Source organism: Elephantulus edwardii, unplaced genomic scaffold (genome assembly GCF_000299155.1).
Source record: "Elephantulus edwardii isolate Elephantulus edwardi_28Jun2011 unplaced genomic scaffold, EleEdw1.0 scaffold00011, whole genome shotgun sequence".
In the NCBI taxonomy this organism is placed as follows: domain Eukaryota; kingdom Metazoa; phylum Chordata; class Mammalia; order Macroscelidea; family Macroscelididae; genus Elephantulus; species Elephantulus edwardii.
In genome coordinates this window covers 22,199,708-22,214,570 of record NW_006399761.1, presented here as the reverse complement: position 1 = coordinate 22,214,570, position 14,863 = coordinate 22,199,708, and the positions used below count along the sequence as shown (strand labels likewise).

The 14,863-nt window shown below is 37.7% G+C and overlaps 1 protein-coding gene across 2 annotated transcripts in view; it reads right to left on the bottom strand.

The window, feature by feature from the left end:
* Nucleotides 1–14,863, bottom strand: part of VPS54 (vacuolar protein sorting 54 homolog (S. cerevisiae)) — a 137,336-nt gene that overhangs the window by 53,104 nt on the left and 69,369 nt on the right. For both annotated transcript variants that reach the window (XM_006880950.1, XM_006880951.1), the window contains 4 exons: nt 8,105–8,231; nt 7,012–7,119; nt 4,241–4,296; nt 1,807–1,903 (listed from right to left, as the gene is read on the bottom strand). In XM_006880950.1, the coding sequence (XP_006881012.1) occupies nt 1,807–1,903; nt 4,241–4,296; nt 7,012–7,119; nt 8,105–8,231 (388 nt within the window). The remainder of the gene's footprint in view (nt 1–1,806; nt 1,904–4,240; nt 4,297–7,011; nt 7,120–8,104; nt 8,232–14,863) is intronic.

Sequence of the window (14,863 nt, the reverse complement as noted above, 5' to 3'; positions counted from 1 at the left end):
AAATATTTATGAAAATTAATAAAATATAATTATAGAAAAAAAATATACTCAGTAGAAACACTGCTATTCAACAACATAAATGGTGAGTATACATGTGGACCTAACCAGAGAAAACAGCAGCAATCATGTAGACCATACTTGTGAAAAGAGACAATGGAGACACTGAAGAGCATCATTCAGAATAAGACTAGGGGGTGAATATGGAACAATCAGCAACTGCTCACACGCAAGTCCAAGAAGAAAATGAAAAACAAGTTCATATGAGCCAAAGGCATTTGACTGTGTGGATCACAACAAATTATGGCTAATCCTGAGAAGAATGGAAATACAAGAAGATTTGATTAAGCATGCTTACAGGAAGAAGGAAGCAGTCATCAAAACAGAGCAAGGAAATACTGCATGGTTCAAAATTGGGAAAAGAGTGCATCAGGGATGTGTCCTGTCTCCATACCTCTTCAATCTGTATCGAGAACACATCATTCAGGAGGCAAGACTTTATGAGGAGGAGTGTGGAATCAGGACTGGAGGAAGACTCATCAACAACCTGCATTAAGCAGATACAACTTTGCCTGCCTAAACTGAGGAGGACATGAAGCATTTGCTGCAGATGATCAAGAATTATAGTCTTCCATGTGGAATGAAGCTCAACATCAAGAAGACAAAGATTCTCACCCTTGGGCCAACTGGCAGCACCCAGACAGATGGAGAAGAGCTTGAGGATGTTAATAATTTCAGCTTGCTCAGTTCCACAATCAACACTCTGGGCACCAGCAGTCAGGAAATCCAAAGACAAATTGCACTGGGAAAGTGTGCTGTCAGGGACCTCTCCAGAGTGCTAAAGAGTCTAGGGACTAAGGTGCGCCTGATGCAGATCATGGTCTTTGCTATTACTTGCTATGCATCAGAGAGCTGGACAATAACTAAGGATGGCTAAGAAGAATCAATGCCTTTGAGTTGTGGTGCTGGAGAAGAGTACTGAACTCTTCTAATGGATCACCAAGAGAACATACAGGTCTGCATTGGAGAAGGTGAAACCAAGTTTCTCCTTGGAGGCAAGGATTTTGAAGCTCCGCCTCACATACTTTGGGCACAGAGCCAGCAGGGACCAGTCCTTGGTGAAGAACATTAGACTTGGTAAGGCATGAGGTCAACAACAGAAAAAAGGGTAAGACCTTCAAGGAGATGGACAGAATCCGAAACTACAACAATGGGCTCAAATTCAGCAGATTGTAAGGATGGTGCAGGATGGTGTATCATTCTGTTGTACACAAGTATGAGTTCAATCAACAGCAAGATATACAGGCAGATTCAAGTACCACAGAACCATCAGAGGAAATACTACTGTATAATGTTTTATAAAAAATACTAACTTGTTTTCATACAGAAGATTCCTTTTGGTATAAACTGAAACAGGCAAAATAATAAACAGTGTCAAAATACATCAAATAGCTTCAAAACTTATTTAAAATCAAGATCTCTTTAGAATATCATAAAGGGGGGGGGGGAGCCGCTTTAGTCTAGTTTAACTCCGTATGTTGTTGTTCTGTGCTTGGAACCAATCATAGCTGACCCTCCAGCAGGTTTTCAGAGGCAGCAGATTGCACAGGAGGAGACTGCCCATCCTTCTCCTGTGGGTGGATTCAAACTGCGTGCCTGTGTAGCTTCTTACCTCTAGGCCACCAGAGCTTCTGAAGAAAAGCCAAAAAACTATCTGATTCTAGTTTGAATCCACACAGATACCGTATGTCTATAAAAGTGGCAAGTCTAGAGACTATTCTGGGGAAAGTGATAACCACATAAGCTTACCTTAACTCTCTGCAGGAAAATTTTAAACTTAGAGAAAATATCCTTTAGAAGATCAAACCACTGGGGAAAATTCAACATTCTCATCTGATCTGCAAGTCTAGGGGGAAAAAATAGTTTTAAAAAGATTATTGTGCCTGGACCAATAACATTTACAAGCTGGAGAAAACAAAGCACCATCTAGTAAAGGAAAAATGTCATTCCATCTCCTCTAATTAAAATGACAAAAATCTAGTCATGTATACAAACATATGAAGCTTATTACTGAGTAAATTGAATATGAACATATCTTATAATCACTGAATTAAAAATCCTTTGGGCCCAATCTGGAGATGTACTATGAAATTAAAATAAAAACATCTCCTTACATCATCCTCTCCAACATCTAATCACCTACTTTTCTAGTTACATTTAAAAATTACTTCCCACCAGCCGAGAGGGAGCATGGCATGGTGGTGGGCACAGAGGCTCTGAGCCACACTGTCTTCGTGTCAGCTGTGTGAGCCAGGGAAAACGGGAGGGGTTGTAGCACCTACTTCATAAGGCTCCTGAGGATAAGAAGAGTCCATGTACATAAAGTACTTAGAACTAGCAATACATGCTAGCTGAGTATTAACCCACACTGCCATTTTCAGTCAATTAGTTTAAAGATGAAAAACTAACAGATACAAAACAAAATGCCATAGAGTTATGGTACCAAAATGACTTCTTACACTTAAGTTTTTAGTGAATACTTGAGGTACAGAAACTTGTCTATATTGAAAAAATTTGCCAGAGAAAGAGAAAATTAAAAAGCAACAGACTCTGCTTCTCCAGAGTCACCCTGATGCACATTTTACAATTCATAGTGAGGCTCCTTCATTATGGTTTTTTCCACAAATGGGCAAACGGTGCTTATAGCCCCCACCTCTCTAAGAGTAACCAGGAGAGTGTCACTTTTTTATATTTTTATCTACATACTTTATATTTTTATCTACATCTTAGCTCGGCTGCTAAAGTTAGTAGCTGTTTTCATTGTTGTTGTTGTGTGATGTCAAGTCAGAAAAGGCCTCTATCTGACTCTTCAGTAGGTTTTCAGAGGCTGTAAATTCCATGGGAGGAGACAGACCATCTTTCTCCCAAGGAATAGCTGGGGGATTCGAACTGCTGGCCTTTGGGTTGGTAGTGCATAGTTTAAGATATTCTTCTCAAAAAGAAAAGACCAAGAATTTCAAGAGCAAAAATAAAAACTTAAAAAAGTCTTGGGGTGGGGAGGAGGTAGATGACTAAGAGAGACATTTCAAATAGTGTACTCAAAATTTTTAAAAGTCAAATAAAAGTTGCATTTTAAACAAAATTATACAAATTAATAATCTAAAATTGCACTGCCACATTCTTTAGCAATAGACTTGCTATGTTTCTGTAGGCCTGGTGACGAGCCTGTAGGGAGTTTGGTGCTAACCCAAAGGCTACATCTGTGTCTGCTGGTTCGAATCTACCTGTGCCTCAATGGGATAAAGATGGACATCTCCTCCTGCGTGATTTACAGCCTTAGCCACCCGCTGCAGGGGCAGCTGACTCAAACACAATGAGTGAGCGATTTCTTCCACTTCCCCTTTCATATCTACGTTGTGTTCCTCCTTCACTCTGGATGCCTCGGGATGACTGAGTCGCTCCAGTGAAGAAGCAGCTTTTCTCAACTACTCTGTCTTTCACACCTCCAGTGCTTCAAATCCACCTGCTGCTGCACAGGAGAGAGATGGGTGGTTTCTTCCCATGAAGACTTAACAGCCTGGGAAAACCCACATAGGGCTGCTATGAGGCAGAATCAACCTGATGGTGAGTTGAAACTTTGAGGTCATTTGTTCTTCAGGAGCTTAACCACTGAGGGTAAGCGCTTGTCTGCTCACAGAGAGGTCAGCAGCTGGACCCCACTCGGTGGCTCCGCCGGCCGAAGAACTGTGATGTGCTCTGTAAAGGCCGCAGTTGTTGAGTTCCATCGAGTTGGAGTCAATCCATAGCTGACCCTCCAGCCGGTTTTCAGATGGGAGAAGACTGTCCATCTTTCTCCTGCTGAACAGCTGGTGGTTTTGAACCAGGTGCCTTAGAGCTGGCAAGGCAACACCTTACTGTTAGCCCAGCAGAGCGCCCTCTGTAGGACCACAGCCTAGAAACCCCGACGGAATTGCTGGAAATCAAAACTGCAGCTGACAACAGAGCATCTTTATCCTTTTGGACTTTGCTAAATTGTTCTCTTCCACAGTCCCCTCAAAGGTCACTTGTGGGTTTTTCCTACCCTATCCCCATTTTATGAAACAATTCCTGCACCAACTCGTCCGAGTAGCTTGTCTCTTCCCTGACTGACAGTCCCGAGCTGATATCTACTTACTTTATAATATAATAGACTAGAATATTCATAATATTCATGATTCATACTTACTTACTGATGTATACTTACTTCATAATAATATCAGTATCAATTTCTTCTATTTGTGAAACTTTATTAATCACACACTGTAAAATTAAAGAAAAAAAACAAGACATTTGATTAGTTGTCTCTAACATGCTAACTACTATACAGTAAATTTATACATTAAAAATAAAGGACTTGTTGACTTTAACAATCATTTTACCAGGACTCTTTTGTATTTATCTCTGATAGATACTTCGAGGTGTTAGAAAAGCTATAGCATTACTTTTATCTTTTAAAGGACTTATTCTTTAGCTATATGCTTGAATGATCACATGTGTTTAATAACAATCATTTTAAAACCTATTATTTAAACTATTCAAAGTCATACATCAAAAACCCCTATAAAACCTAGGAACAAGATAGAAATATTACAATTCCGAAGGCATTTTCCTTGTTTCCTTATTCCACAATTTCTTATAATTCATCCAACAATTTAGAGCCTAGTAGAAATAAATGCTAAAACTTCAAGGGAATTAAAATTGAGCAATTCATGGGGATAGGTGTGGCAGAGACGATAAGGTTGGCTCAGGCTAGAGCAGGGTTCAAAGCTATGAGTTCCAAGTGACTTGATGATACATAACAACAACAACAAATTAAAAAACCCTTTTATTAAAAAGCAGAACACACCTAGAGAAAAATGTGCCAATTATTTACACAGCTCAACATCTTTTTTCCATATGAATAAAACTGTGTCTAGCCAGTACTAAACTCAAGAAATGTAATATAACCAGCAGCCAGAACCCCCTCTCCTGTTGCTTCCTAGGCACTCAAGCCCCCAAAACCGACAGTCCTGCTTTCAAATAACAGATTCTTTCAGCCTGTTTGAACTTTATATAATTAAAATCATACACTATATATACCTTCTTGAGCCTGGCTCTTTTGTTTAACTCCACACTATGTATGTCATATTTATCCACACTGTAACATGTAATCTATTAATTCTAAATACCATAAAGTATCACATAACACAATTCTACTGATCTTTTCTATTGTTGATAAGAGTGTGGATTGTTTATTATTGCAAAAGTACTATCATGCAAATTCTTATACTATCTTTGGAGATATATATATATATTTCTGTTGGGTATAGAATAGCTAAGTTACAAAACAGTTACATGTACAGCATTAATTGCTAGTACCAACCATTTTCTAAAATATACTGATTTTAAAAATAGTGTTTAATTAGAGAGCTGCAAAGAGGTAACCTTATTATTCAACATAAATGTTAAATAAATATTCTTTCTGGGGGAGGGTTTGTAAAACAATGAAAGAATCTTTTCTTTTACTTTTCCATAATTTTTGGACTCATGTACTTATAACTTGTTAGTCAAATTTGTGTCTTCTAGGTTGCAATACCCCCATGATACATCTTCAAGGATATGAACATGTACGGCCAAGCACAATCAATAAGAGTACATCTAAATTCCAAAATCAATCTCCATAATAGTCTATGTGTTTCCTACTGCCAAAGGGGCCCTTTAGAGTAGTGAGAGAAGATCTTCACCCTGAAACCCACAGCGTCCCTTTTCAGCAGGAAGTAGCTAAGAGAATACGCCATCCCCTTTTCCTTATGACTCAGGGTGACGTGTCTCTCAGGGAGGAGTGATAGGGAATGGCAAAGGACACACTGACAAAGAAGATTAATCAGAACTGGCTTTGACAAGCACTGTGGCATTTGGACAAGAACAAACTGGGAGGAGGGTAGAGAGAATAGTGCAACAATGAATGAATGGAAACCCAAAATCTCTGTAAATGTTTATGAAAATTAATAAAATATAGGGGAAAAAAATAAATATTCTTTCGTAAACATAAATGTTAAATAAATATTCTTTCGTAAACATAAGATCAATGAAATTTTATACAACCATTGAAAATGATGTTCCTGAAGATTAATATAATCTTTTCATTGGCTTTAAACACTGAAAATGCACACATGTCCATTTAAATTAATGACAATAAATGTTGTTGGTGTGTATCATCGAGTCAAAACTGATCACACAGGAGGAGACTGCCCATCCTTCTCCTGTGGAGAAACTGATAGCTTTGAACTGCGAACATTCGGGATTGGAGCACTGGGGCTTACCACTAGGCCACCAGAGCTCCCTACACACTTTTTTTTTTGCATATAAAGAAAAACTGAAGTTCAGTAAGCCAAATTTATCTGAATGAACAGTTCAAAATAAAAATCAGGGAAGAGTATATAATTATAATTTCCCAGAGATCAATGAAACAAATATTAATGACTGCTAGTAAATAGAAAATACTAAGATCTTCTTAAATAGCAGTTCAATCATAGGTATCAAAAACTTTAAAAAATATTTTTCACTCTCTGTAAAACTTCTATTCTGTATATAAAATCTAAGAAAATAGTCCTAGAGGAAAAAACAAAAAAACTCCAAAATTCCACTAATGGCATTTTAGACAACCATTTTAAAAGGATGTTCCTGAAGGCTTATATATAATAACATGAGAAAAGGTTTATGTTCATGATTATAATTGAAATACATACAATTTAAGACCATATGTACAGTATGATAGTAATTATGAGAAACATCAACAATCCTACTCAGAAATATTCTTAAGTTGACAATCCTTTGGATGGGAGAGTTAAGGGTTTTTTCCCCTTCTGTCTATCATTTCCATTTAAATTGATTATGCTAATATTACTATTATATTTCCTGCATCATTACATAACATAAAAGACAACCTTAAAAGAGATTACAGATTAAAATATATCAAATACAAATGTACATTACCTGTTTAATGATATTCTTTGCTGTAATAATCATTTCTTCACCATAGATTTCTAAAAAATTAAGTTTTCTCTGTTTTAGAAGTCCAAATATAAGAGATACTAGTCTTTCCTATGAAAATAAAAAAAATATCATTTAGTACTTTAAATATTAAACAATCTCACTTAGAGGTAGACATATTTAGCACCAAAGGTTTTATAGCTTGATTCTCTCTGATCTTTTTCCTTAGAGTTTCTAGAAATCTGGGGTTAGGGGCGTCTCTCCCACAGACATTTTGTCATCAGATTTCAAGTCAAGGCTCTGGAACTGGCAAATCATACTCTACCACACTGGAGAAAATGAACAAAGAGCTCGTCTGGGGGCAAATATCACGGTGTGCCTTGTTTAAAAAAAACAAAACTGTATCACTCAAATGCTGATGACCAATAAAAACTTCCTGAGCCCTTTAAGTTTTTTTAAAATTTTATTTTATTAATTTTAATGAACATTTACAGAGATTTTGGATTTTCATTCATTCATTCATTCATTGTGGCATGAGCCCTTTAATTTTTACTTAGTAGTCTGGAAAACCGGAATGAAGGGCTGAACTCTCTGGTAACTTGTTCAAAAATCTTTTACACAGGCCTTTGTCGGACATTCTGGGTTCTTTACTAGTACTTGGCAATTACCAAAACTGAAAAGTTACCAGATAATCGAAGCCCACATATGACGTATGTACGTAAAACATAATCCTAACAGGCACCCCACTTGAATGACTGGCAAATTACCATACAACTGAAGACATATTCTAGTGCATGCATACACATGAAACAACTAATTCAGGACACATTTTGAACTTGATCTGTAAACTTTGAAGCCCTCATTTTAACTACCTGCTTATTAAACTATTTCTTTTTATGCTCTGATTTCCCAGGATTATGGCACTTGCTAACATATTGTAGTTGGCGAAGGATTTGACAGGTCTGAGAGACCTTAGACATTTAAGACACTCTTGCACAGCATAATCTAAGGAGAATGAATATATTTGAAATTTGGGCTGCTGGGAATTAAAACCAAGCAAAGATAGCAATTGCATTCCACGGTTCAAAGCACATACCTCTTCTAAAATTTGACAGTCATCATCCAGCGGTCTATTTAAGTCACTGTGCGAGTAAGTAGAAAATTCAGCAATCATCATTTTATCTATCAGTTTTTCTAATTCACACAGCTGTGATCCCAAATGTCTAAAATGAAAGGAGAAATGTATCAGTGTATGTCCACTAAAACCCACAAATTATTAAAGAAAAATAGGAGACAAATTCTTGTAGCAGATAGTACTTGTGATGTTTTCTTAAAATGGAATACTTTCATTTTCCAAAGCAAAAGGTCATTTCACTTAATCTCCTGAACTCTATTTTTCTCTTAATGGTTTTAATCTTTTAACAGTTCTCAAAACATGGCTATGACTGCTTTTCACAGACAAAATGTTCAAGAGCCTGAAGACTTTTCCTCATTGACCATTTACTGAATGAATATCAATACCTGTAGCTCCCCAACCATTCAACTGAAGAAAAGTGCCCACTGTGTGATAAGTCCTGGGTTTTCACTCCCTGCTGATGAGCTCTTCCCACCTCACAGTGACTTTCTGTCAGGTTTCTGAAGCTGTAAATCCTAACAGGAGGAGGTGGTCCACATTTCTCCCAAAGGGCTGCGGGTAGATTCGAACCGCCGGAGACACGTGTTTGAAGTAGTTAGTAGTGATTTTCTGTACTCTTTGCCATCACCACATTTCAGAGGCATCTGATTTTTCTTCGATCATTCTTATTAATTACAGGTAGAACACTTTAATCTGATTCGTGGCCATTTTTCCTTCATAAAATAAACTCAGCATTTTCATATTCCCTCAGGTTTATGTTTTAGTGACCTTAATGATCTAAGGGGGATACTGAATTGCTTTGCATTGCACCACCAGGGCTCCCTAAACCCTGTCCTAGGTGCATACAAATACCTGAAGGACTACAGACAAACTGAGTCAACTCAAGGTCTGCAGCACAATCAGTTCGAGTTACTGCTCAGTATGCCCCTCGGATCATGAAGGTCATTAGAACAGAAGACCGAGGAAATAGAAAAAGGCTGAGTTTATTTTATGAAGAAAAAAATGACCCTGAGTCAGATTAAAGTGTTCTCCCCACAATTAATAAAAATGACTGGAGAAGAATCGATGCCTCTGAAATGTGGTGATGGCAGGAGTACAGAATACCACGTGGACTCTCAAAAGAACGAACAAGGCTGTCTGGGAGAAATGTATCTAGGTCGCTCCTCAGAGGCAGGGACGGCGAAACGCTTGCCACCTAATTTGGGCATGTTGTCAGGAGAGGACAGTGTCTGTGAAAGGACATCACATGCTGGGATGGTAGAGGATCAGAGGAAGAGACACAGACTTCCGACAAGACAGACTGATGCAGTGACTGCAGCAGTGGGCTGGACATGTCAGAGATGCTGAGGGCGGCACAGGCCAGAGCATGGTTCTCATCTACCGCTCACAGGTCGCTAAGTCATGGGTGACTCAACCACACGTAACAATAACAAGACAACCTCTAATATTTGTAGGTTCCGCTAAGAGTTAAAAGTCAAAAGGACTCTAGTCTGAGGAGAAATATGAGCCAGTAAATGTTGCTGGTGCTGTTGTTGATTGCCATCGGTTCAAGCACGACTCATAGCGACTCCATGAACATATGCCTTTCCATAACTATCGCCATTGCTCCAAGATCATAGAGTTTCCAGGGGCATGTGGTTTAGGAAGTGGAGGCCACTCCTGCTTCCAAACCTGTTTTACAGTTGGGAGCTCCAAATGTTGCTAGGAGGTGCTATTTCTTGAGAAGGACATAATGCTGGGTACGGTGAAGGGTCAGCAAAGGAGAGGAAGACCTTCAACCAGGTGGGTTGACACGGTGACTGGTGCAATGGGCTCTTGAGTGTCAGGAAGTGTGAGGATGGCGCAGGATAGACAGGGTTCGGATCTTTTGTTCACAGGGTCGCTATGAGTCGTACTCAACTCTATGGCACCTAACAACAACTCAATAACAACAAAAAAGGTAGATATTATTAAAGAGTTTTGGTACCTTTTCCTAGAAAGGGTAACCTATCCATAAGCCAAGGATGATCTCAAACAGCTTCTGCTCTGCAGGGGCTTAGGATGAGTTATATGTAAAAGGGATTTTTGCCTCATAATTTTGTACTTTCATAAAATCAACAGGTAATGAAACATAAACTACCTAATTGGTTCTAAGTATTTTAAAGCATAAATAAAAAAGGGCCATGGGAAATCTGCTTAGAGAATAGAATTTTTTTAAAAAAACAAAAAGACCACCTACTAAAAAAGTCTTTTAAAGAGTATCATTTGAAGAAATTTTTAAAACACTGAATAATTATATTTTTATATTAAACTGAAAACAAACTCTCAGTGGGTAGCTGTTAAAGACTTAATGTGGATTAATAAGTATTAATTAATTGAAATCATCTGGCCTTTGAGACAAGACCCAGTCAGTGTTCTGCTTTTCAAAATGATCTGCTAAGTATGTGTACTAAAAACTTTTCAACAAATCTGACAAGTAAAGTTATGTATTAGGTTTGCATTTTACAATACGAAAATTCTATTCATCACAACTAATTAGCAGACTAATAAAGTCCTCATAAATAGTACTGACACCTCACAATAAAATGATTTCGCTTATTTCCACTAATATAAATCAACACACTGCCACGCGGAGAATTTAGCAGGATCATAATTAGATAGGTAATTATCTTTAGGCCTAGGAATCCGACTTCTTGGGATGTGTCCCAAAGACGCATTTGCAAAAATGTAAAGGAACAGATGCATATTTACTACAACTGTTCATAATTGCAGGGATGGAAACAACAGTGTTGACCAATAAGGGACTAACTGTATAATACACTTCCAACAGACACGACACATATTCTGTTGTTGCTGTTGTGTCAATTAGGAGCAAGAGCAATGGCGGCACAGTGGTTAAAGAACTCAACTGCTAAACCAAAGGTCAGTGGTTTGAATCTATCCTTCAGGAAGTGATGTGGTGGAAATCCTTTGGGGGTCCTTCAACTCCACCCTACAGAATCACTACAGGCTGCAAATAACGAGATGGCAGTGGGCTGGTTTAGGGGGCACATTTTTAAAAGAGCTGAGGAACACTTCTTATACAGAGCACTGTTTCTCAAGCCATCCCTATTATTGCACCTCTGAGGGATCTTTTTAGACCTTTATACCCCCCCCAATCATACCTATCCCATGAAATGATAATAGCACATCAATGAGACAATAATAGATGTGTTTCTGTATGGTGGCCCTTTGGAAGCCCATGAACCACTGTGACAGGCAGGACTGTTTTGCCTTGGGGTGACATTCGCAGACTAAGTGTGCCTCAGAATGATCTCTAGGGAACACTGCAAACTGAAATGGCCAGGTGGGCAAAAGTACACACCGTACATGACAGCTTATCTAGGAAAACGACAGGCAGACACAAATGCAAACCTTTTTTTTAAAAAAAGTAATTTATAGAGTGAAGAAGAGAGAGAGTGCGTAGAGAAACATGATAGAAGCCAGACTTCTCTGGGTAACTTTTATGAATTTGACTGTGAAACCATGGAACTACTTAACGTAATGTTCAATCTTTAAAAAACTAATTCTTAAATAGCTAAAACAAAGGAATCAGTGTCAAGATAGTGAAAAACTATACAAAGAATTCTCTGAAGTGACTAAAATATAATGATTAACTGTTCATCTGAAATGGGATATTATCCTTGTGTGTGTGTGCACACGGGTGTATAAATACGCAGTAAACTTTACTCTCCTTCATTTCTGAACATAATCATTATTAACAATGGTTATATTTTCATTCTTTTTGGTCTATTTATTTCATTCCTATTAACTTAAACGCCATGTTCTTCAGTAGATACACTTTAGAATTCATACTTTTTCCTACTTGGGCTCTAGCCTAAGAAAAAGAAAAGGAAGGGAAATGTACACTGTTTCTAATAATAATAATTGTTTACTCTTGAGATCATGAGATGTAACAAACGTGCATGCAGACTGACCTCACTGGGAATCCAAGCATACAGTTTAATTTAAAGGAGACAGAAGTGTGGACAGGAAGAGCCTGGAGGAGATGGACTGACTCAGTGACTGGGGTGATGGGAGTAAGTGTGTCAGACACAGTGAAACTGGCTCAAGATAGAGCAGGGTTCAGAGCCTGCACACAGAGTACACAGGTGCACAGGGTAAGCAGGAGACTGGACAGCATGTAGCAACAACAACACATAGAAGTGTACTAAATATATATAAGGAAGGGAGCTCTGATGGCCTAGTGGCAAGAAGCTGCACTATAATCCCAAAGGTGGGCAGTTCGAATCCACCAGATGCTTCACTGGAGAAGGAGGGACAATCTCCTCCTGTACCAGTCTGATGCAATTTGACGGTATACCAAATTTAAAAATAAATTTAAAAAAATATATATATGGAAAAGATATACAGATTACAAGTGTTTCTCCATTTAAATGTGTATATTACATTTTAAATTTAAATGAGAATATATATATATATATAAAATGACCAAGGACAACTCAAGGAAAAACAGGAAAAGGATTCAAGAATGAAACTGGAGCAGTTTCTCACAAGAGACAGAGCGATTTGTAAATCTAGAAACATAAAACCAGAAAAGAACATACATATATTTTCAATACATATAAATCCAAGAGCATATAACAACATGAAGAGGTGAGATGTCTTATTAAGTTATTTTTGGAAGGTGCTAGATTTTCAAGTCTAAAAAAATTTGAAAACTGCTACATGGACGTGGGAGGTCAGGGAATACAAACTTTTTCTTTTTTGTTCTTTGAAGAAACCAAATAACTGCTATAGATAAACAATGCTTTGTAAAAACATTCTATCTGAAAAATGAAGAAAAAGGTATAGAATGAAAATATCAAAATTGATAATGTAGCATGAAAACATCAAGGCAACTGTCAACAAATGGCTGCTCTTATTATAAAAGAGGCAACTGAAACAGATGAGGGAGAGAACTGGCTAAAAGGGCTATGTGATTAGGCATTTTTGTCAAGAAAGGCATCCAGAGCGAAGGCTGCATAGTGGTGTGGATCTGGGGGAAGGGATTATAAAACAATGACAGAATTTTTCTTTTACTTTTCCAAGAGGGTAGTATACTAGAGGGGAGGGTTGGGAGGGGAGAAAAGTGCAACAACTAATGAATGGAAATCCAAAGTCTCTGTAAATTTTCATTTAAAGTAATAATAAATTTTTAAAAAAACAAAAAAAAAACCCCACAAAACCCAAACTATGCCTCTAAAAAAATAGGCCTTTTGATTGAAATGTATACTACTCCCTATTAGATACTTCTGCCAAAAAAAGTAAAATTTAAATCTTATCAAGAATTCAACTCTAATAACCCATTTGTAGAAACACAGGCAAAAGAATAACACGTGAAACAAGAGGAAGCAGGCAGTGCGATTCAAGCAGGCAGCCGGGTACTTCAATAAACACTTTGAAAGAGAGGAAATGCAGGAAGAGACGAGATACAAAAAGAAACACTTAAGAGGTAAATATCAATAGCAGTACATGGCTGTTATTTGGATCCTGATTCCAACAAATCCTCATAAAAAGAATTAAGGAGATAAATAGGGACACTGGACATATGAACACTTCTGTATTTAAAATACAAATATTATGTTTGGAAAACAATATTAGATATCAAGAATACCTAATGAAAAAAAAAAGAATACCTAATGAAATACTTATGTATGAAAGGAAATGACATCTGAGGTTTCAAAATAATTCTAGAGAGAAGGGAACAAAACCGGCCATGAAGTGGTAACTCAACGGTGAAACACAATTTACCCAGCGTCATAGGATTCTCTTCATATAACTGACTCTATTCTCTGAATTTTAGAAAGTAGTTTCACTTTTTTTAAAAAGCAGCAGGAAAGTATATAAATTTATACTTATCTCCAATACTTTTTTGGTTCTCAGTTTTCACAAAGACCATAGATTTCTGTTAATTGCAGGCTGCAGATTATCATTCAAAGATGACAAATACGAAATTACAGCAGAAACTTTTCCGTAACTCTGAGCATGTGAATTCTCGATAGATATGAACAATCATCAGTAAATCACAAAGAATTTATGCTAGGAAGCTCATATAGCTGCATTTACTGGCATTTGGACATCAAAATAAAACTCATTTCAGCATAATTTAAATGTCAGCTTTTATTTGATCTCCATTACTACTTAATTGTGATATTTAAATTTTCCTATTTACCACATTATTTTAACAAATGGTTTATTGGAATCATCCATGTATTGCTATTATTAGGGAGCGCTGGGGGCTTATTACTGTTAAGTGTCATTGAGTTGGGTATGACTTACAGTGACCCACAAACAACAGACCTGTCCACTGTCCTATTCTGTGTCATCCTCACCATCACTGACACATTTGAGCCCGTTGCTGCAATGACTGTGTTAATCCATCTTGTGGGGTCTTCCTCTTTTGCTGATCCTGCATCCTTCCAAGGACTGGCCTCTCCTATCAACATGTCCAAAGTATGTTAGACGGAGCCTCAGAATCTTTGCCTCCAAGGCGCCACCCGGTTTAACCCTTTCCAGGACAAAACTGTTTTCCTAGAAGTCCATGGTATTCTCAATACTCTTCTCCAGCACCACAGCTCAAAGGCATCAATTTTCCTTCTATCCTCCTTGGTCACTGTCCAACTCTCTGATGCATAACAAGTGATTGCGAAGACCATGGCCTGTATCAGATGCACCTTAGTCTCCAGAGAGACACCATTG